This window comes from Cervus elaphus, chromosome 33 (assembly GCF_910594005.1).
Source record: "Cervus elaphus chromosome 33, mCerEla1.1, whole genome shotgun sequence".
NCBI lineage: Eukaryota > Metazoa > Chordata > Mammalia > Artiodactyla > Cervidae > Cervus > Cervus elaphus.
Genome location: NC_057847.1, coordinates 25731485 through 25755295, shown reverse-complemented (window position 1 = coordinate 25755295; position 23811 = coordinate 25731485). Strand labels below are relative to the sequence as shown.

The 23811-nt window shown below is 37.0% G+C and overlaps 1 protein-coding gene across 1 annotated transcript in view; it reads left to right on the top strand.

Moving 5' to 3' along the window:
* The window catches only part of SCRN3 (secernin 3), a 36745-nt gene extending 13147 nt beyond the window's left edge, over positions 1-23598 (top strand). The window contains exons 6-8 of the mRNA XM_043894189.1: positions 15394-15556; positions 16454-16634; positions 22593-23598. Coding sequence (XP_043750124.1) covers positions 15394-15556; positions 16454-16634; positions 22593-22763 — 515 coding nt within the window. The 3' untranslated portion in view covers positions 22764-23598. The remainder of the gene's footprint in view (positions 1-15393; positions 15557-16453; positions 16635-22592) is intronic.
* The last annotated feature ends 213 nt before the right edge of the window (positions 23599-23811 follow it).

Here is a 23811-nt window from a genome sequence, read left to right as displayed (position 1 = left end):
TGCATTGAAATGGGTATATCTTTCCTTTTCTCTTTTGCCTTTTGCTTCTTTTCTTTTTTTTTTTTTGCTTCTTTTCTTTTCTCAGCTATTTGTAAAGCTTCCTCAGACAACCATTTTGCCTTTTTGCATTTCTTTTTCTTGGGGATGGTCTTGATCACTGCCTCCTGTACAATGTCACAAACCATTGTTCATAGTTCTTCAGGCACTCTATCAGATCTAATCCCTTGAATCTATTTGTCACTTCCACTGTATAATCCTAAGGGATTTGATTTAGGTCATACCTGAATGGTCCAGTGGTTTTCCCTACTTTTTTCAATTTAAGTCTGAATTTGGCAATAAGGAATTCATGATCTGAGCCACAGTCAGCTCCTGCTCTTGTTTTTGCTGACTGTATAGAACTTCTCCATCTTTGGCTGCAAAGGATACAATCAATCTGATTTCAGCATTGACCATCTGGTGATGTCCATGTGTAGAGTCTTCTCCTGTGTTGTTGGAAGAGGGTGTTTGCTATGACCAGTGCATTCTCTTGGCAAAACTCTGTTAGCCTTTGCCCTGCTTCATTCTGTACTCCAAGGCCAAATTCGCCTGTTACTCCAGGTATCTCTTGACTTCCTACTTTTGCATTCCAGTCCCCTATAATGAAAAGGACATCTTTTTGGGTGTTAGTTCTAGAAGGTCTTATAGGTCTTCATAGGACCATTCAACTTAAGCTTCTTCAGCATTACTGGTTGTAGTATAGACTTGGATTACTGTGATATTGAATGGTTTGCCTTGGAAACGAACAAAGATCATTCTGTCATTTTTGAGATTGCATCCAAGTACTGCATTTCGGACTCTTTTGTTTACTATGATGGCTACTCCATTTCTTCTAAGGGATTCTTGCCCACAGTAGTAGATCTAAGGGTCATCTGAGTTAAATTCACCCATTCCAGTCCATTTTAGTTTGCCGATTCCTAAAATATTGATGCTAACTCTTGCCATCTTTTGTTTGACCACTTCCAGTTTTCCTTGATTCATGGACCTAACATTTCAGGTTCCTATGCAATATTGCTATTTACAGCATTGGACTTTACTTCCATCATCAGTCACATCCACAACTGGGTATTGTTTTTGCTTTGGCTCCATCTCTTCATTCTTTCTGGAGTTATTTCTCCACTGATCTCCAGTAGCATATTGGGCCCTTACCGACCTGGGAAGTTCATCTTTCCATGTCCTATCTTTTTGCCTTTTCATACTGTTCATGGGGTTCTCAAGGCAAGAATACTGGAGTGGTTTGCCATTCCCTTCTCCAGTGGACCACGTTTTGTTAGAACTCTCCACCATGACCTCTTCATCTTGGGTGACCCAACACAACATGGTTCACAGTTTCACTGAGTTGACAAGGCTGTGGTCCATGTGATCAGTTTGATTAGTTTTCAGTGATTGTGGTTTTCATTCTGTCTGCTCTCTGATGGATAAAGATAAGAGGCTATGGAAGCTTCCTGATGCCAGAGACTGACTGAGGCGGTAACTGGGTCTTGTATTGTATTTTAAAAACTGGTAATGTATTTTAAAATGCTGTTATTAGGTGCATATTATTACATAAGGTTATCTGGAAAATCTCCCAATAGTTGGAAATTGTAGAACACACTTTAAATATATGGGTCAAAAAAGAAATCTCAAGTTAGAAAATATTTTGAATGAAATAAAATGAAAATCACATATTTATGGCATGCAGCAAAAGTACTGGTTCCAGGAAAATGTATAGCATTAAGTGCTTATATCAGATAATAAGAAAAGTCTCATATCAACAATGTAAACTTTCACCTTAATAAACTAAAACAAAAGAAAACCAAAAATTCCCAAGCAAAGAACAAAAAGAAAATCATAAAGTGCAGAAATCAATAAAATTGAAAACAACAAAACCATGGCAAAAATAGATCAAATTAAAAGCTGGTTCTTTGAAAAAATTAATAAATTGATATACTCTAGACAGCTTGACAAAGGAAAAAAAGAAGAAAACACAAGTTACATGTCAGAAAAAAGATACTATATATCCGTAGACATTAGGAAGATAATAGGGAATGCTCTAAACAGCTCTAAGTGTATTCAATAACTTGGAGGAAATGAACCAAGTCCTTGAAAGCCACCAATTACCAAAACTCACCTAAGAAGAAGTAACTCTTCATTTAGCAATTTAATTGATTGTATGCAATCTGCAAAGTCTGTCTCTTGGTCAGCAGCTCAAATTCCGGTTCAGCTCTTATGTTTTTAGAATGAGGATCATTCTGGCCCTTCATATACTAATTCATGAATCAGATGGAGATTTGGGCAGAGTTGTTGGTTTTTTTTTTTCCTTAACAAAGAGTTTGGCGGTTCCTTTCTATAAGTATCTGCTTTCTGCAGTTCTCTCTTCACCTTCTAGTACCTGCCATTGGCCTCTGGTACCTCAGATCTTAAAGGCTAAGGTTTTCTATTGCACAGCATTGACCATGGCCTTCCATCAAGCTAAAGCTATAACAAAAATGGGACATTTACTCTGTGCTTAATTCCGTCTTTCGAGTGTCACTTCTCATCCAGAATTTTCCTGCTTTTGTTTATAGTAAAAAGCCTTCGGTGTATTTTGTCCCACATTTATAGTTATCTGAGGGAGGGTTGGTCAGTCACTCAGTCATGTCCGACTCTTTGTGACCCCATGGACTGCAGCACGCCAGGCCTCCCTGTCCATCACCAACTCCCGGAACTTATTCAAACTCATGTCGATTGACTAGGTGATGCCATCCAACCATTTCATCCTCTGTTGTCCCCTTTTCCTCCTGCCTTCAATCTTTCCCAGCATCAGGGTCTTTTCCAGTGAGTCAGTTCTTTGCATCAGGTGGCCAAAGTATTGGAGTCTCAGTTTCAGCATCAGTCCTTCCAATGAATATTCAGGACTGATCTCCTTTAGAATTGACTGGTTGGATTTCCTTGCTGTCCAAGGGACTCTCAAGAGTCTTCAACACCACAGTTCAAAAGCATCAATTCTTCAGCATTGTTTTACTTATAAAAATAAATATATTCACATGATTCAAAATTCAGAGGTACCCAAGTGAAGTGTCTCCCTTCTAAGGGTTATTCACTTAGTCATGTCCAACTCTTTGCAACCCCATGGACTTTAGCCCACTAGGATTCTCTGTCCATGGAATTATTCAAGTAAGAACACTGGAGTGGGTTGCCATTTCCTACTCCTGTCTCCCTTCTAACAGGCCCCTATTCAGTTATTTTTCCTATAGGCAGTTCCTTGTGTATTCTTTCAGAGATGTTGTATGCTTAATGAAATTATATATAGGTATTCTTGACTCTCTGCTTTACAAAAGGGTTGCATTCCGCACATACTTTTCTGCACATAACTTTTTTCCAGTTAGCGGTAGTGTATATCATTCTATTTTTATATGTACTGAACTTTTTCATTTTTTTAACAGGTACATGGTATTCTATTATTTTTGTATATTTTTATTTCCATATGGCTGTATTTTATTATTGTAAAGGTTGATTGTATGAATTATACTTTAGTTAACTAATTTCCTGTTACTTAGATTGTTTTTAGTTTTTCGCTACTGAAAATTATACAACATGCTTATAGCTTATTTATTTTCACATCCATGACCATTTTCTTAGAAAAATTTCCTCAAAGTAGGATGTGGGGTCAAAGCATGTGCATGTGTTGTGCTACTTTTATGTTGTCTGAAAGTGAAAGTGAAGTCTCTCAGTTGTGTCTGACTCTTTGTGACCCCTGGACTGTAGCCTGCCTGGCTTCTCTGTCTAAGGGATTCTCCATGCAAGAGTACTGGAGTGGGTTGCCATTTCCTTCTCCAGGGCATCTTTCCAACCCAGGGATTGAACCTGGGTCTCCTGCATTGCAGGCATACTCTTTACTGTCTGAGTCACAAGAGCTCTTTGTCTTGTCTATTTGCCTCCAAATAATTCCAGAAAAATTCTTTATCTGCTACCCCCAAATTATTTATCTGCCCCCCAATAATTATGAAAATTATTTAGAAGATAATTGGGTGGCAGATAAATGCTAAAAGGCTCTTTTCACTAACAAAAATATGTGACTGATATATACTCTTTCACTTGAAAGATAAAGTGGTTCTATAAATCAGTCAGAAAGCAACTTCTCAGAGAAAAGATCAGTCAGTGATTGATACTTGCTTCTCAGGTATTCATTAAACAAATTAATTATACGTATAGCAGAAAAATGGGGCTCCCCAGGTTGCTCAGTGGTAAAAGAACCTGCCTGCCAGTTCAGGAGATGAAGGAGACCCACGTTTGATCGCTGGGTCAGAAAGATCCCCTGGAGGAGGAAATGGCAACCCATTCCAGTGTTCTTGCCTGGAGAATCCCGTGGACAGGGGAGCCTGGCTGGCTGTGGTCCCTAGGGTGGCAAAGAGTCGGACACCAGGGAGTGACTAAACACACAAATGGGCACACACACACAGCAGAAAAAAGTTCGTGACAGAATGTTTTTAGAATGCCTTAATGTCATTATTTTCCAAGTATTTAATACCTTACTTTTAATTTCCAGAAGAACATCTTATCATTTGAAAAATTTCCTCTAAGTTTCTTAATGTTAGGTTGTCATTTTATAAGTAGGTTATTTGAAGTGTCTCTTTTCCCATGTGGATAGATATGTAGAAAATGCTGAAATATGTTACTCTAAGGATTTTTATTTTAGGGTGACTATTATTGTAAAGTAGAGATGGAGTAATGGTTGCAACAGTACCTACTCCTGTTTATTTAAAAAGTGTATCAGAGGCTAGACACTGCTAAGTGATTATATTATTTTCTTTAAGCAACCATGATAAGTAGGTATTATCTTCATTTTACAAATGAGAAAACTATGTTTGTGCTCTTCACTTATCTCCTGTATGAAACTTAAAAAAAAAAAAAGACTCTTATTTGTCCTTACACTTTTCTCAGCACCTAGTTCAGTGTCTGCACTAGTGTATATGTACACTTGGTAAGTTTTTTTGTTGCTGTTAACAAAGGCTTGTAAATTGAATCACACTATCTAACTTTCAGAGAGTTTAACAATGATCATTATTGTGTCCTTTTTTTATGGCAATAAACCTAAAGGGTTAGGACATAAAATTAGCAGGTATTCTGAAAAAATGAAGACTATCAACACATAACTAAGCCAGAGAGAAAAATGTCAAGAATTGTAAGGTTTAGGGTGATTGGATAAAAGGAATAAAAAATAGGTAGAAAAAAATTATAAATCAATTAGCCACTGCATTATAATAATAAATTCTATTATATTTAACAAAATGACTGAATTATAGATTTGAAATGCATACATGAGTATAGTAATGGATGCATCTGACATGAAACTTCTTTTTCCTCCAAGGATGAAGTACAGTTCATCCAGCTTTCTGTGCTTTGCCAAAGGAATAAATGTCTTCCCAGTGCTTTTATAGAAAATTGTCTACTAGAATATTATAGCTAATTTTTCCTATGATTTTTCTAGATGGAGGAGCCTACTTCTCTTCTTTCCAGCTCTTCCTACCTGGTAGCTATTAACTGTGCTGCATGTATGTCCAAATTGTATCTATATTCACTTATGTATTTTAAATGACTAGTTTAAATTGCAATGAGATTGTACCCTGTGTTTTGCATTCATTTTAGTGAACCCTACCACTGCAGTCTCAGTACTTATTCAATGCTTGCTAGTGGATTACTTATAGCTATCCTACTCAAGTGATCATGTAAATCCTTCTTTCATTTTGAGAATTGTAGGTTTTGAATACAGAAAACATTTTCATAATACCTGTCTTATCTCAGTGTTATGGTTCCAACACTGTTTTCATCAAAACTTGCTACTTATAGGAATTTATGTTTGAATCATTCTAAAATCTCACTGGGTACAGAAGCTATGTATCTGATAGGTGTGGATGGCTTTTGCTTTATTGTCTAGTTTTATTATTAAGGATTGTTTTCAGATATATACTTTTTTTTTCTCCCTGCATTTCCCTAAATTAACAGAAAGGTATTGCTCCTGTAACAAATTATCTATACATTATTTTTCTTGAATTTGAAGTCATAGCTATGTTATGGAGAAAGTGAAAATTTGCTATTAACATAAAGCAGTTGGTAGTTTGAGTGATTAACTGCGGATGGAACACTATATTGTTTTATATGGAAATCAATTTTATTTTAATTTAAAATGTCACAATCACAATTTGGGTACAGACTTGATGTAAACTTTTTTCTTTTAATTATTCCCATATATCATGGGAATGAGGGGGAATTTCTTGCTTTCCATGCTTTATTTGTCCTTGTAAGTAGTTTCATTTTTTTTATTCCTTTGCTGTCATTGTAGTAGGATTTGGAAAGAGAAGAAACAAATACCTGTGGTCAACCAACTGTGTTAAATGAAAGTTATTTTTTTCTTTAGGACTAATTTTAATGCAATAATTAAACACATATAAACGTCTGAAAATATTTTATGTGATGGCAGGAACTCTATGTTTTGTGTTTTTTTAAATATACTTGTTACAATATGGATCTACCATATTCATTACTGTTATTAAGAAATTGATACTACTTGAGGGCGAAAAGAGACATATTTAATAAATGAAAGGCATAAAATTTGAGTTGGTTAAAAGCACAAAGCTGAACATCTGCTTCTGGTTAACAAGGGGTAGCTAGTACTGGACTAGCCTCTTCCCAAGAATAAATATAAAAGCTGGAAGAATAAAACCACTGTTTGAAGGCATGGTGAATACCCAAAACAGTTAGGACATGAGGGGCCTAGATCCAGGAGATTGGAAAAAGACCATCTGCACTCTGAGAGGAATCTGACCTTCTATGTCACAATTTCTCCTTATAGCAGTTGCTGACTTCTATGCAGTGTGTATGTAGGATGAGACACTGTAGGATGAATAGTCACCATCTTTTTTTAAAAAGATGGTAACGATAACCCTATATGCAAAACAGAAAAAGAGACACAGATGTACAGAACAGACTTTGGGACTCTGTGGGAGAAGGCGAGGGTGGGATGTTCTGAGAGAACAGCATTGAAACAAGTATACTATCAAGGGTGAAACAGATCACCAGTCCAGGTGGGATGCATGAGACAAGTGCTCAGGGCTGGTGCACTGGGAAGACCCAGAGGGATGGGATGGAGAGGGAGGCGAGAGGAGGAATTGTGATGGGGAACACATGTAAATCCATAGCTGATTCATGTCAATGTATGGCAAAAACCACTACAATATTGTAAAGTAATTAGCCTCCAACTAATAAAAATAAATGGAAAAAAAAAAAAAAAAAGGATGAGTAGTCGCTAAGACCTTAAAAAGTTAAGTAGAGATTTTGGCAGTCTTACAAGGTCTTAGGGACAAAAATTGGATTTGATGAACAACCAAGAAGGGGCCTGAGAAATACCCTAGGCTTTCAGTTGAAACCCCAGAAAGGCTGTACATTAGGAGTAAGAATGGACAGAGAATAGACCAGTCTTAGCTGGATCAATAGGTAATCTACGTATATTCCGTCTGTTTGCCAGAAGAAAATTAAATCCTCTGTGGAGGAAAATATCATGCAGAACCTCTACAAATTTTCATCTAGAGTGTCCAACATTTAATTAAAAAGTTATCAGACATGCCAAGAAATGGACCAAATGACTGAAAATCAAGAGAAAGACAGTAGAAACTGACCCACTGGTTATCTGCAATTAGTTTTATTGGATACAGACTTAAAAATTAATATGTTTTATATGTTAAAAAAAACTAGATGAGAAGATGGAGAATTTTATCAGAGAACTGAAATCTGTGAAAGAGAACCAAATGGAAATAAAATAACTGTTGTTCAGTCGCTAAGTTGTGTCTGACTGTGACCCCATGGACTGCAGCACTCCGGGTTTCCCTGTTTTCCACTATCTTCTGGAGTTTGCTCAAATTCATGTCCACTGAGTTGGTGATGCTATCTAACCATCTCATCCTCTGTCTCCCCTTTCTCCTTTTGCCTTCAGTCTTTCCCAGCATCAGGATCTTTTCCAGTGAGTCAGCTCTTTGCATCAGGTGGCCAGAGTATTGGTGCTTCAGCTTCAGCATCAGTCCTTTCAGTGAATATTCAGGGTTGGTTTCCTTTAGGATTGACTGGTTTCATCTCCTTGCAGTCCAAGGGACTCTCAAGTGTCTTCTCCAGCACCAGATTCAAAGGCATCAGTTCTTCAGCACTCAGCCTTCTTTATGGTTCAACTCTCACATCCATGCATGACTACTGCAAAAACCATAGCTTTGACTAGACGAACCTTTGTTGGCAAGGTAATGTCTTGGCTTTTTAATATGCTGTCTAGGTTTGTCGTAGCTTTCCTTCCAAGGAGTGTCTTAATTTCATGGCTGCAGTCACCATCTGCAGTGATTTTGGAGCCTAAGAAAATAAAATCTGTCACTGCTTCCATTTTCTTCCCTTTCAATTTGCCATAAAGTGATGAAACTGGATGGCTTGATCTTAGTTTTTAGAACTGTAAATTTATAATAACTGAGAATTCAGTATAATAACCTATTAGACATAGCAGAAGAAAAAAAATTAGTGAATTGGAATATCAGTAGAAAATTTCTGCTTGAAACAGAGATAAGGCTTTGGAAAATATAGGCAGGAGTGTGAAAGCCATATAGGACTCATTGATAAGATCTAACATGTATGTAGTTGGAGTCCCAATAGGAAAGGTGAGAAAGAATATGGATGGGCAAAAAGCAAGATTTGAAGAGATACTGGCCAAGAATTTTCCCAAATTAATAAAGTCGGCAAGTCACAGTTTAATGAAGCTCTACAAATCCCAAGGATAAATAAAAGGATACCACACCAGGGCCTATTGCAATAAGATTGTTGAAGAGGGAAATAAACAGAAAATCCTAAAAGCAGTCAGAGAGAAAATATATATTACCTTTAAAGCATCAAATATAACACTGGCAGAAAACCTTTGCCTTCAACAGAAGGGAAAGAATCTAGAAGACTGTAAAATGACACCTTTTAAGTGATAGAGAAAAATAATTACTACTAATTTAGAATTCCATATCCAGTGAAAATATACTCCAGAAATGAAGCTGAACTAAAATTTGAGAGAATTCATCACTAACCAATTGGCTAGAATCAAGATTGCCAGAAGAAATATCAATAACCTCAGATATGCAGATGATAGTGCTCTAAAGGCAGAAAGCAAAGAGAAACTAAAGAGCTTCTTGATGAAGGTGAAAGAGAAGAGTGAAAAAGCTGACTTAAAACTCAACATTCCAAAAACTAAGATCATGGCATCCAGTCTCATCACTTCATGGCAAATAGATGGGGAAGAGTGCAAACAGTGACAGATTTTATTTTCTTGAGCTCCTAAACATTGCAGAGAGAGACCGTAACCATGAAATGAAAAGAAAATTTGCTGTTTGGAAGAAAAGCTATGACAAACCTAGATAGTGTGTTAAAAAGCAAAGACATCACTTTGCTGACAAAGGTCCATATAGTCAAAGCTATGGTTTTTTTCAGTAATCATTTATGGATGTTAGAGTTGGACCATAAAGAAGGCTGAGTGCTGAAGAATTGATGTCTTCTAACTGTGATGCTGGTGAAGACTCTTGAGAGTCCCCTAGACAGAAAGGAGATCAAACCTGTCAATCCTAAAAGAAATCAACTCTGAATACTCATTGGAAGGACTGATGCTGAGGCTGAAGCTCCATTGTTTTGGCCATCTGATGTGAAGAGCCGACTCATTGGAAAAGACCGTGATGCTGGGAAAGATGGAGGGCAGGAGGAGAAGGGGACTACAGAGGATGAGATGATTAAATGGCATCACCAACTCAATGGACATGAGTCTGAGCAAACTCCAGGAGATAGTGAAGGACAGGCAAGCCTGGTGTGCTGCAGTGTATGGGGTTGCAAAGAGTTGGACACAAGTTAGCAACTGAATAACAATGACAATAGCAAATCAATTGGTACTAAATGAAATACTGAGTTATTCTTCAGGAAAAAAAATGATCTTAGAAGTAAGGTGGTTGAGAGTGAATGAAGAGTAAAACAAACAGTAAATGTGTGGGTAAAACTAATTAAATATTGTCTGTTTAAAATAATTTAATGACCAATGACCAAGTTCTTGTTGTGCAAGAACCAATGACCAAGAACTTGTTGTGCTCAAGTTCTGTTGTGCATTGACTTTGTATAGTACCAAGGCTATGCTTCCTGAAGGCTGCTCCTGGTTAATGACTGAAAGCATCAGGGAGACTAAGGCAGGCCCATGCCTGGGGTCATTGAACTCTTCTGATGGCTGACCTTGGGTCAAGGACTTCCTGCGAGCCTTGCAAACTTTCCTTAGATGGCATGTTAGTCTAGGTCACTTTCACTCAACCTTTCTTCCCTCTCTATTAAACCCAGGTTCAGACTTCAGTTGCAGTCTGGATTACTTCTCATTTTCTCTCATAGGCATTTTCCCTCCTAAAATCTTTATACAGTTACACACTGCTATATTTAAAATGGATAAAAAAAAAATGGATAACCAACAAGGACCTACTGTACTGAATAGGGAACTCTGTGCAGTTATGTGGCAGCCTGAAGAGGAGGGGAGTTTGGAGGAGAATGGATACATGTATATGTATGGCTGAGTTTGAACTATCACAACATTGTTAATTGGCTATCAGTTCAGTCACTCAGTCGTGTCTGACTCTTTGCAGCTGCAGTATGCCAGGCTTCCTTGTCCATCCCCAACTCCCAGAGCTTGCTCAAACTCATGTGAGTCCGTGATGCCATCCAACCATCTCATCTTCTGTTATCCCTTTCTCCTTCTGCCTTCAATCTTTTCCAGCATCAGGGTCTTTCCCAATGAGTCAGTTCTTTACATCAGGTGGCCAAAGTACTGGAGTTTCAGCTTCAACATCAGTCCTTCCAATGAATATTCAGGACTGATATCCTTTAGGATTGACTGGTTTGATCTTGCTGTTCAAGGGACTCTCAAGAGTCTTCAACACTACAGTTCAAAAGCATCAATTCTTTGGCTCTCAGCTTTCTTTATAGTCTAACTCTCAAATCCATACATGACTACTGGAAAAACCATAGCTTTGACTAGACAGACCTTTGTCAGCAAAGTAATGTCTCTGCTTTTTAATATGCTATCTATGTTTTCATAGCTTTTCTTCCAAGGAGCAAGCATCTTTTAATTTCATGGCGGCAGTCACCATCTGCAGTGATTTTGGAACCCAAAAAAATAAAGTCTGCCACTGTTTCCATTGTTTCCCATCTATTTGCCACGAAGTGATGGGACTGGATGCCGTTATCTTTGTTTTTTTGAATGTTGAGTTTTAAGCCAGCTTTTTCACTCTCCTCTTTCACTTTCATCAAGAGACTCTTTAGTTCCTCTTTGCTTTCTGCCATAAGGGTGGTGTCATCTGCATATCTGAGGTTATTGATATTTCTGCCGGCAATCTTGATTCCAGCTTGTGCTTCATCCAGCCTGGCATTTAACATGATGTACTCTGCATATAAGTTAAATAAGCAGCTATAGTCCAATACGAAATAAAGTTAAAAAAACAAGCCTTTGTGTATTTAAAAAAATTATATAAATCATCAAGCCAAGTTTATTGAAGCCAGACTGAAATTTGGTTCTCTCTCTCAAAAGCTTTGTACATAGAATTGGCATCTGCTTTTCAAAGACCCAGATGAATACAGTAGAATTAAATATATGAGAAATAGCACAAAAGACAGGAGGCAGTAATTGGAGTAAAAGTGTTACAAGGTCCTTGTATTAACTAAGTGGTGAAGAACTAATTTAAGACAGATTGTAATATATAAAGTCAAGAGAAAATAATAAGAAGAAATGTACAAACAAGCTAACATGGTAGAAATAGAATAATAAAGACTTGAAAAAAATTAAAGCAAGAAAGGATAAAAGGGGAAAAAGAATAGCTGGCATAAATAGAAAGCTAGTAATAAAATGTCACATGCAGAATTGTTCTTATATGGTTTTTATCTTTGAGGTCATGCTTTTAGAAAGGCCATTTCCACTGTACCAGAAATGATTATCTACATCTTATAGTTTTATTTTTAAAATTTATATTATAATTCTTCTGGAATTATTCTGAAATAACATATGAATTAGGATTCCAACTTATTTTTTTTATCACTTTTCAAATGATTACCCAATGATCTTAGCACCACTTGTTTTTTAAAAATTTTTTATTGGATTTATTTCCAATATTCTAGGAGGTGGGTCATAGAGGATCTTGCTGTGATTTATGTCAGAGAGTGTTTTGCCTATGTTCTCCTCTAGGAGTTTTATAGTTTCTGGTCTTACATTTAGATCTTTAATCCATTTTGAGTTTATTTTTGTGTATGGTGTTAGAAAGTGTTCTAGTTTCATTCTTTTACAAGTGGTTGACCAGCTTTCCCAGCACCACTTGTTAAAGAGGTTGTCTTTTTTCCATTGTGTATCCTTGCCTCCTTTGTCAAAGATAAGGTGTCCATAAGTTCGTGGATTTATCTCTGGGCTTTCTATTCTGTTCCATTGATCTATATTTCTGTCTTTGTGCCAGTACCATACTGTCTTGATGACTGTGGCTTTGTAGTAGAGTCTGAAGTCAGGCAGGTTGATTCCTCCAGTTCCATTCTTCTTTCTCAAGATTACTTTGGCTATTCGAGGTTTTTTGTATTTCCATACAAATTGTGAAATTATTTGTTCTAGTTCTGTGAAAAATACCGTTGGTAGCTTGATAGGGATTGCGTTGAATCTATAGATTGCTTTGGGTAGCAAAACTAAACAAATGGGACCTAATGAAACTTAAAAGCTTTTGCACTACAAAGGAAACTATAAGTAAGGTGAAAAGACAGCCCTCAGATTGGGAGAAAATAATAGCAAATGAAGAAACAGACAAAGGATTAATCTCAAAAATATACAAGCAACTCTTGAAGCTCAATTCCAGAAAAATAAAGGACCCAATCAAAAAATGGGCCAAAGAACTAAACAGACATTTCTCCAAAGAAGACATACAGATGGCCAACAAACACATGAAAAGATGCTCAACATCACTCATTATCAGAGAAATGCAAATCAAAACCACAATGAGGTACCATTACACGCCAGTCAGGATGGCTGCTATCCAAAAGTCTACAAGCAATAAATGCTGGAGAGGCTGTGGAGAAAAGGGAACCCTCTTACACTGTTGGTGGGAATGCAAACTAGTACAGCCGCTATGGAGAACAGTGTGGAGATTTCTTAAAAAACTGGAAATAGAACTGCCATATGACCCAGCAATCCCACTCCTGGGCATACACACTGAGGAAACCAGATCTGAAAGAGACACGTGCACCCCAATGTTCATCGCAGCACTGTTTATAATAGCCAGGACATGGAAGCAACCTAGATGTCCATCCACAGACGAATGGATAAATAAGCTGTGGTACATATACACCATGGAATATTACTCAGCCGTTAAAAAGAATTCATTTGAACCAGTTCTAATGAGATGGATGAAACTGGAGCCCATTATACAGAGTGAAGTAAGCCAGAAAGATAAAGAACATTACAGCATACTAACACATATATATGGAATTTAGAAAGATGGTAACGACAACCCTATATGCAAAACAGAAAAAGAGACACAGAAGTACAGAACAGACTTTTGAACTCTGTGGGAGAAGGTGAGGGTGGGATGTTGGGAAAGAACAGCATGTATATTATCTATGGTGAAACAGGTCACCAGCCCAGGTGGGATGCATGAGACAAGTGCTTGGGCCTGGTGCACTGGGAAGACCCAGAGGAATCGGGTGGAGAGGGAGGTGGGAGGGGGGATCGGGATGGGGAATACATGTAAATCTATTGCTGATTCATGTCAATGTATGACAAAACCCACTGAAAAAAATAAATAAAAAAAAAAAAAAAATTTTTATTGGAGTATAGTTATAATGTGTTAGTTTCAGGAGTACAGCAAAGTGAATCAGTTATATGTCTGTGTGTGTATATATATATATATATATATATATATATATACACAAACACACATACCATATTGGCCATTATACAGTATTGAGTAGAGTTTTCTGTCAGCACCACTTTTTAAATGAATTATCTTTTGTCTACTGATTTGAAGTGCCAACCAATTTTATCAAATATTAAATTCCTAAGTAAACCCAAGTGTAAATTAGATTACTGTGTTTATCCATAGTCTAGGACAATGCCTGGCATTTAATAGATGTTCAATAAATTTGTTGAATGAATAAGAACTAAAGAGAGAAAATCCCATTTTTGTCTTTAGAGAATTTGTGATCTACTTGCAGAGATAGGAACAATACAGACAAAAGATCAAGAATTTATAGTCTAATGGCAGAGATAGACAAAAGATAGGACCAATGCAGATGAAAGATAGGAAAGTGTTATTTCAGTTAAGTTTGGTAGAAGTTTTAATTTGAAGGAGTTTTAATGTGATTCAGGGAAAATTGAGAGTCATAAATTTTGGAAACGAGAATCATTATCATGTGAGAAGAAGATATTTTGGCTACTCTTGGAGGACTGCATTGTGGAGGGGTAAGGTTATCCACCCTGTCATGAGAGATCCTAAGTCATATAAACGTGTATAGAAAGAAGCAGAGCTGTCTGAAGGCAGGCTGGGCTTTTTAAATTTTTTGGTGGAAATGCCTTCCAAATACGGGATTCTGAGGTTCTCTGTAACCATGGACATGTTGTGTTTGGTAAAAAGATAAAATAGATTTTTTTTTCTGTTTTTCTCAAAAAAACTCCTTAAAATACCAAACTTTACCTATGAAAGCAGAAAACAGAATATAATGCATTTATATTTATCATGCACAATGGACATTTAGATTTTTGAAGTATTCTGACAGAACTATGTACATACAAGTTCCGCTAGCCAATAATGTCTTTTGTCTCCTTGATTCCCACTCAGGTTTTCATAAAAGAGTACTAATGTCAGACATAGAAATTATTACAGGAAAAATAATTTGTTATTTTGTAAAGATCATCTCTTGTAATGTTGGAAACTAAGCACAATATTCTCTTAATATTTGGTTCCTAGAATGGATAGCCTCAGATAATAATTATTGACATTGTTAGCTAATTGCTAACTGCATAACCCTTAAAAAATTTTGAAAGGGCAGTGAGATTGAGTGTATTTTGTATTATTGATTTCTTCTTCTTAAGAGATAACAGATTTATCCTGTTATAATGTTTTGAAATTTTGTTTATTTTATATTTAAAAAAATATCTTCCTTGTGACAGCGCAGTGAGTCTAACAGTTATGATACAAGATTTGCTTATAGTCAGTCTTACTTAATACCTAAACCAGTATCTCATGTTAAATATTATCAGTAGAGAAAGCAGTTCATAATTGCAGGATACCAGTTTGCAAATGTGTATGTATTTGATGGTCTTAAAATTTATTTCCCTAGGAAATATAACTTTCGAAACAATGGTGGAAGTTCTCCGAGATAAATCAAGTGGCATTAATATGGAGGGAGAATTCCTGACCACTGCAAGCATGGTTTCTGTTTTACCTCAAGATTCCAACCTTCCTTGCATTCACTTCTTTACAGGGACTCCTCATCCTGAGAGGTAAGGTCACAAATACTATCAACCAGGCAGGGAATAGGGTAGAGTCATTAGTCTGGTCATGATTTTGTCAGGCTAAATTTTTGTTGCACCAATATGACAAAAATTTTCTACTGGATGTTTTATTCAGGTTTTAGTCTGCCATTTGCATATGTGTTATATAACTGTTCTCATTCTTACGGGATGAAAATGTTTATTGTTTCTGGTACACAGTTATTCCTATCCCCTCTTTCCCCAAATATATTTAAAATTGTCAAGAAAAGAAGGTAGATAGGTTTTCTTATGCAGATTTCTGTATTAAATATTAGATGATTAGTAAGAGTAAAATGGTTTAATAATCTAGAAAACATATAAAACTTAAAATATCAATAGTTCAAGCTTTATCAAGTAGGATTATACAGGCTATCTTGATTTAAATTGTTGGTATCTCTCATAAAACATAATGCACATTACATTTAGAGATGATCTTATGTGTGCTATCTCTTATCCTTTATATTATTAGAGAGATCTTCAAGCAAATGGAATGAAATTTGTGAACTCTTTATTAATACTTCTGCGTATTTTCATCCCATATCCTAATCCTCAATATTTTGCACTGAGGATTGTTCGTACCCTCCAGCTGTGGAGTTTGCAGTACAAAATGAACCATAAGTTTACTTGACACTGTTTATATGCCAGGCCCTTTGTTAGGTTCATGGGAATTCAAGGCTAAATAAAGCATGTCCCTTGCCCCAAAAGAAGATCCTAGTATACCAAGGAAGATAGGTACAGGTAAAAGTAGTATGATAGGAACAATCAATATGTTATAGATGAGTAGAAACTAGAGGGAATCATAGAAGATTTAGAATAATGCTGAATATTTTTATGTCGCACATACCAACTTAATACTTTTGCTTCTAGATCTGTTTTTAAGCCTTTCATATTTGTGCCAAATATTTCACAACTATTGGACACCAGTTCACCTACATTTGAACTTGAAGATTCAGTTAAAGAGAAGCTACAATTTAACATCAAGCCTGACAGAAGACATCCACTCTACCAAAAACATCAACAGGCCTTGGAAATACTAGATAATAAGATGGTATGATTAGATTATCTTTTCTGTTTATCATGAAGAATAACTTAAAGTATGATTCAATTCATATTTTGAACTTTGGAATGTCAGCCTTCTTTCCTTTATATAAAAATAGGTCTAAAAATAGTTTAGATGCTTAGACTATAATAGAGCTATATTATTTTTGTATGTGTGCTCAGTTGCTCAGTCCTGACCAAGTCTTTTTGACCTCATGGACAGTAGCCCACCAGGCTCCTCTCTCCATGGAATTTTCCAGGCAAGGATACTAGAGGGGGTTGCCATTTCCCCCTCCATAGGATCTTCCCAACCCAAGGATTGAACTCACATCTCCTGTGTCTCCTGCACTTGCAGGTCAATTCTCTACCACTGAGCCACCTGGGAAACCCTTATATTATTTTTGACCTTTTGTTAAAAATAATGGTTAAGAATGTAGTTTGAATTTTTTAGAGCAATTTATTATATTAAGCATAATAACAATAGCTAAGACTTATTGAACACTTAAACACCAAACACCATGGTAATGTTACATGGGGTATTTAATTTAATCTTCACAACCACTTTATCAGGTAGGTACTGTTAATACCCCCATTGTTGTTGTTGTTGTTGTTGAGTCGCCAAGTCTTGTCCGACTCTTCACGACCCCATGGACTGCAGCACACTAGGCTTCCCTGTCCCTCACCATCTCCTGCAGTTTGCCCAAGTTCATGTCCATTGCATTAGTGAAGCCATCCAACCATCTCATCCTCTGTTGCCCTCTTCTTCTTCTGCCTTCAGTCTTTCCCGGCATCAGGGTCTTTTCCTGTCAGTTAGCTGTTTGCATCAGGTGGCCAAAGTATTGGAGCTTCAGCTTCAGCATTAGTCCTTCCAATGAGTATTCAGGGTTGATTTCCTTTAAAATTCACTGGTTTAATTTCTTGTTGTCTAAGCGATTCTCAAAAGGCTTCTCCAGCACAACAGTTCGATAGCATCAATTCTTCAGCACTCTGCCTCCTTTATGGTCCAGCTCTCACAACCACACGTGACTACTGGAAAGACCATAGCCTTGACTATACAGACCTTTGTTGACAAAGTGATGTCTTTGCTTTTTAATACACTGTCTAGGTTGTCATAGCTTTCCTGCCAAGAAGCAATCGTCTTCTAGTTTCCTGGCTGTACTCACCACCCGCAGTGATTTTAAAGCCCAGGAAGAGGCAATCTCTCCCTGATTCCACTTTTTCCCCATCTATGAAGTGATGGGGCCAGATACCATGATCATAATTTTTTTAATATTTAGGTTTAAGTCAGCTTTTTCACTCTTCTCCTTCACCCTCATCCTCCTCACTTTCTGCCATTAGTGTGGTATCATCTACATATCTGAGGTTGTTGGTATTTCTCCTGGCAATCTTGATTCCAGCTTGTAACTCATCCAGACTGGCATTTCTCATGATGTGTTCTTGATGTAAGTTAAATAAACAGGGTAACAATAAACAGTCTTGTACTCCTTTCTCAATCCTAAACCAGTTAGTTGTTCCATACAAGGTTCTAACTGTTCCTTCTTGCCCAGCATACAGGTTTCTCAGTAGACAGGTAAGATGGTCTGGTATTCCTATCTCTTTAAGGGTTTTCCACAATTTGTTATGCTCCACACAATCAAAGGCTTTAGCATAGTCAATGAAACAGAGGTAGATGTTTCTCTGGAATTCCCTTGCTTTCTCTATGATCCAGCAAATGTTGGCAATTTGATCTCTGATCCCTCTGCCTTTTCTAAACCCAGCTTGCACATCTGGAAGTTCTTGGTTCATGTAATGCTGAAGCCTAGCATGCAGGATCTTGAGCATAACCTTACTAGCATAGGAGATGGTGGTTTGAACATTCTTTAGTACTGCCCTTTCTTGGGACTTGGGATGAGGATTGACCTTTTCCAGTCCTGTGACCATGGCTGGATTTTCCAAATTTGCTGACATATTGAGTGAGAGCTGGACTATAAAGAAAGCTGAGCGCTGAAGAATTGATGCTTTTGAACTGTCGTGTTGGAGAAGATTCCTGAGAGTCCCTTGGAGAGCAAGGAGATCCAACCAGTCCATCCTAAAGGAAATCAGTCCTGAATATTCATTGGAAGGACTGATGCTGAAGCTGAGACTCCAATACTTTGGCCCCCTGATGTGAAGAACTAACTCATTTGAAAAGACTTGATGCTGGTAAAGATTGAAGGCAGAAGAAGGGGAGGACAGAGGATGAGATGGTTGGATGGCATCACTGAGTCAATGGACTTGAGTTTGGGTAAACTCTGGGAGTTGGTGATGGACAGGGAGGCCTGGCATGCTGTAGTCCAAGGGGTCGCAAAGAGTTGGACATGACTGAGCAACTGAACTGACTGACTGATTAAGTGTAGCATTTTGATAGCATTATTTTTTAGGATTTTAAATAGCTCTGCTGGAGTTCCATCACCTCCACTAGCTTTATTGACTGCAGTGCTTCCTAAGGCCCACTTAACTTCACACTCCAGAATGTCTGGCTCTGGGTGAGTGACCACACCATCGTGGCTATCCAGGTCATTAAGATCTTTTTTGAACAGATCCTCTGTGTATTCTTTCCATTTCTTCTGGGTCTCTTCTGCTTCTATTAGGTCTATGCCGTTTCTGTCCTTTATTGTGCACATCTTTGGATGAAATATTCCTTTGATATTTCCAATTTTCTTGAAGAGATACCTAGTATTTCCTCTTCTGTTGTTTTCCTCTTTTTGTTTGCATTGTTCATTGAAGAAGGCCTTCTTGTCTCTCCTTGCTATTCTCTGGTATTCTGCATTCAGTTGGCTGTATCTTTCCCTTTCTCCCTTACCTTTCACTTCTCTTCTTTCTTCGGCTATTTGTAAAACCTCCTCAGACAACCATTTTGCCTTCTTGCTTTTCTTTTTCTTTGGGATGGTTTTGTTTACGGCTTCCTGTACAATATTATGGACCTCTGTCCATAGTTCTTCAGGCACTTTATTTACTAAATCTAATCCCTTGAATCTATTTTTTACCTCCACTGTATATTCATAGGGGATTTGATTTAAGTCATGGCTGGCCTAGTGGTTTCCCCACTTTCTTTAGTGTAAGCCTGAATTTTGCCAAGAGAAGCTGATGATCTGAGCCACAGTCAGCTCCAGGTCTTGTTTTTGCTGACTGTATACAGTTTCTCCATCTTCGGCTACAAAGAATGTAGTTAGTCTGATTTTGATATTGACATTTGGTGATGTCCATGTGTAAAGTTGTTATCTTATGTTGTTGGAAAAGGGTATTGCTATGACCAGTGTATACTCTTGGCAGAATTCTGTTAGGCTTTGCCTTTGTTTTGTACACCAAGGCCAAACTTGTCTGTTACTCCAGGTATCTCTTGACTTCCCTCTTGAATTCCAGTCCCCTATGATGAATAGGACATCTTTTTTTGGTGTTAATTCTAGGAGGTCTTCTAGATCTTTATAGAACTGATCAACTTCAGCTTCTTCAGCATCAGTGGCTGGGGCATAGACTTGAATTGTGTTGAATAGTTTGCCTTGGAAACGAACAGAGATCTTTCTGCTTTTTTCAAGGTTGTAGCTAAGTACTGCATTTCGGACTCTTGTTGATTATGAGGGCTACTCCATTTCTTCTGTAGTATTCTTGCCCCAGCAGTAGATATAATGGTCATCTGAATTAAGTTCACCCATTTCTATCCATTTTTGTTTGCTGATTCCTAATAAATCTGAAACTTGGAGAGTTTAAGTAGCTTGGTTAGTGTATCTCACACCAAAAATTATAAGACTACTGGAGGAAAGTTAACCTGGTCTCTGAAATAATGTTCTTGATCATGTACCCTCAGATTAATTTTAACTGAAAGTGACTGGACACTCCATAGACTTAAAATAATAATTATAATGAGTTTTTTACAAAATGATAAATGCTTATATAATACTTTTAAACATAAGTATTATAAAAGATTAAATATATCACACAACCCACTCCAGTATTCTTGCCTGGAGAATCTCATGAACAGAGAAGCCTGGCAGGCTACCGTCCATAGAGTTGCAAAGAATCGTCCATGATTGAAGCGACTTAGCATGCACGCACGCTTGACACTACTTCTGCTTTTTCTGAGACCAGTTTGTTTGACCTCTGACCTACGGTGTAAACTTTTTTTGTAGCCAGGTGGTATGGAGTGAGAGGCAAGTGTTTCGCTCTAGGAGCGTGTTAAGTGCACTGACTCAGGCCCAGTTCCCTGGGTCAGCAGTGCCATTCCCTCCATGAGTGTGGCTCATCCTGGCTGAGCACAGCGCTGTGAAAAATGATGAACCCTCTGGCTCCTCCTGCCTTTGCTCAAGTTTCTCAGTGATGTGTTTCATGAACGTCTGCTCTGGAGGGATTCTCCTTCACGCCTCCCCGAGCAGCCTCTGCACTGCTCTAATTTCTCACGCTAGTTCTCAAGAGTTGTCCACGCCCTTTTCCCCTTAAATACTGCTTGTGGGAGTGAGGTGTTTTTTTTTTGTTTGTTTTGGGAGTGAGTTTTGTAGAATTACTACTAAATGCCCATTAAACTAAATAAAATTGCTGTTTGACATTTCTCCAAGTAATATTGAAATAAAATTTAAAAGAAGTTACTATTTTAGGGTTTATTTAATAAGTATTAAATATCGATTGACAACAAAGTAGTGGAAAGACAGTAGAATTTGAGGGAAGAAGTGTGAAAGAGTTTGGTTCTAGTTCTGGCTGTGTAAATAACTACTTTTGTGTTTTAGGGAGAGTCAGTTCTACTGGTAGTTTGTTACCATTTATTGATTACTAATGAAGTTGAAAATCTCATGTTAATTGGCCTTTGGTATTTCTTCTTAAATGATTTGTCTGTTATTTTCCTTAGCCTGTTTTTCAAGTGATTCTTGTTTAGCCCTTTGCCCCAAAGAGGCAAAAAAATATATGAATAACTTTGTTATGTAACAAATTTTAAATCTCAATTTAACTTTTTTGTCAGACAAAAGTTTAAAATTTAATCAAGTATATTTGTTACTGTAAGGCATTTTGATTTCATGCTTCAAAAGACCTGCCTCACCTCAAAATAAATATAACCTCTGCATTTTCTTCTAGTATATGTATATTTGGGAAAAAAAGTTCTTTATATGGAATTTATTTTTGCAGGTGTTATGAAGTAGGGTTCTAACTTTTTCAAAGAGGTGACCAATTATTCTAATACCATTTATAAACAGAATACAGTTTTTGTTCAGATATGGAATGCAGGGTTTCTTCAGGGGAAAAAATTACATAGAATTTCACAGTGAAGTACATCTCAAAGTTAAGAATCCTGATTTTGTGGAGTTCTGCTCTATAATGGTTCAAATTTTTAAAATTATGCTCACTTTTTATAACTCTCATCCTATATACTTTTTCTACCAGTACCTACCCTCTAACTGATGATGGTAATTCATTAATAACTTGAAAATGCTCCTTTCAATAAGAATCATGACCTTTTTAACCCCCTTGTTGAAACAAGGAATCATAGAGAAAATGTCTTTTCTTTTAGTTGTTCTTTCCCTTGAATGTTACTATTCTACTCCTTTGTTTAATCTGATAATACTGGTCTTAAAAATAGAAGATCCAAATTCACAAAAATAGCTCAGCCTCAGTTTTCAGTAGTCTTCCCCATTCACAATTAATACAAAAATTTCAATTGACCTGTTATTTGTCTTTGATGTTTCTTGCTTATAGACTAGTACTACATATTTGTTATTGTCTTTTCTACTAAGAATAACTAATAGTTTGTGGTTAATAGATTAACTCAAGCTAGAACAATGATTTTTCCCAAAGAATTTCATTCCTTCTTTGTCTAAAGAACTGAACCAGAACTTGAAACCAGAATGAACAAACCTTGTCTGTAGAGGTGATTTGGAATTTGGTTAGACTCGTGTGTGTGTGTGTGTGCATTCACATGCACATATGTGTCTGTGTATTTACTTATTTTTATTTTTCATTTGTTCAGGAAAAAGCCAAAACAATGTTGGAAAACATGAGCAAACTGGAGAAAGAACTGTTCAAAGAGATGGAATCAATCCTTCAAAACAAGCATCTTCATGTGGATAAAATTGTTAATCCTTTTCATCAGTGTACAGAAGATGAAATTAGAATTTATAAGTCAAATGTTAGCTCTTAGTGATCACATAAATGGTCAGCAATCATCCTCAAAGTTAGAATCCATTACCTTGGTAAATAATATAAACTTAGTTTGAGCAGATCTGACTATTCTTTAATAGCATTCAGGTGATAGTATGGCTATTAAAACTGTATATAGCTTTGATGAAATATTGAGAAAGGAAATAAAATTGGAATTGGACATATATGTCATGGATAGTCAGGTGTTACTTCAGGTGTTGACATATACATTTTGTTAGCCATGATATCTTAAAAAAATCACAATAATGAAATGTCCAATTCTGCATAAAGCATGAAATATTAAAATAATGTATGCATTTATTTATTATAATTATAATTGTCCTCAATTTTCTCACAGTAAGAAAGCAAATTTTTCTTTTTAATGGAAAATATTGTCTCAACTAATAAATTTTTTGAGCTTTAAGCAAGTATTAGCCAGCTCTAGCAAAATTTTCAGGGTTTACACATTGTTTTATTAGTGTTTTAATTATGCAAATTTTTAATTAAACTCAAACATGCTCTTTGTCAAGACTTAGCTGACCAGTGAGCTTTTAGCTCTTATTATCTAGCATTCTTTCACCCATGCTCCTTACTTAGAGCTTTTCTGGGAGATCAGGACATGAAATAAGCCAAGACCCTAGGAGGTACTGTTTTAGTGTCTCGAATCTCTCATCTTTTACTTCTGTTCATTCAAGGAAAACAGGAACTGGAATGGGATCAGTTCAGTTCAGTTTAGTCGCTAAGTCGTGTACGACTCTTTGCGACCCCATGAACTGCAGCATGCCACGCCTCCCTGTCCATCACCAACTCCCAGAGTTTACCCCAAATTCATGTCCATTGAGTCGGTGATGCCATCTAACCATCTCATCCTCTGTCGTCCCCTTCTCCTCCTGCCCTCAATCTTTCCCAACATCAGGGTCTCTTCAAATGAGTCAGCTCTTCACATCAGGTGGCCAAAATATTGGAGTTTTAGCTTTAACATCAGTCCTTCCAATGAACACCCAGGACCGGTTTCCTTAGGATGGACTAGTTGGATCTCCTTGCAGTCC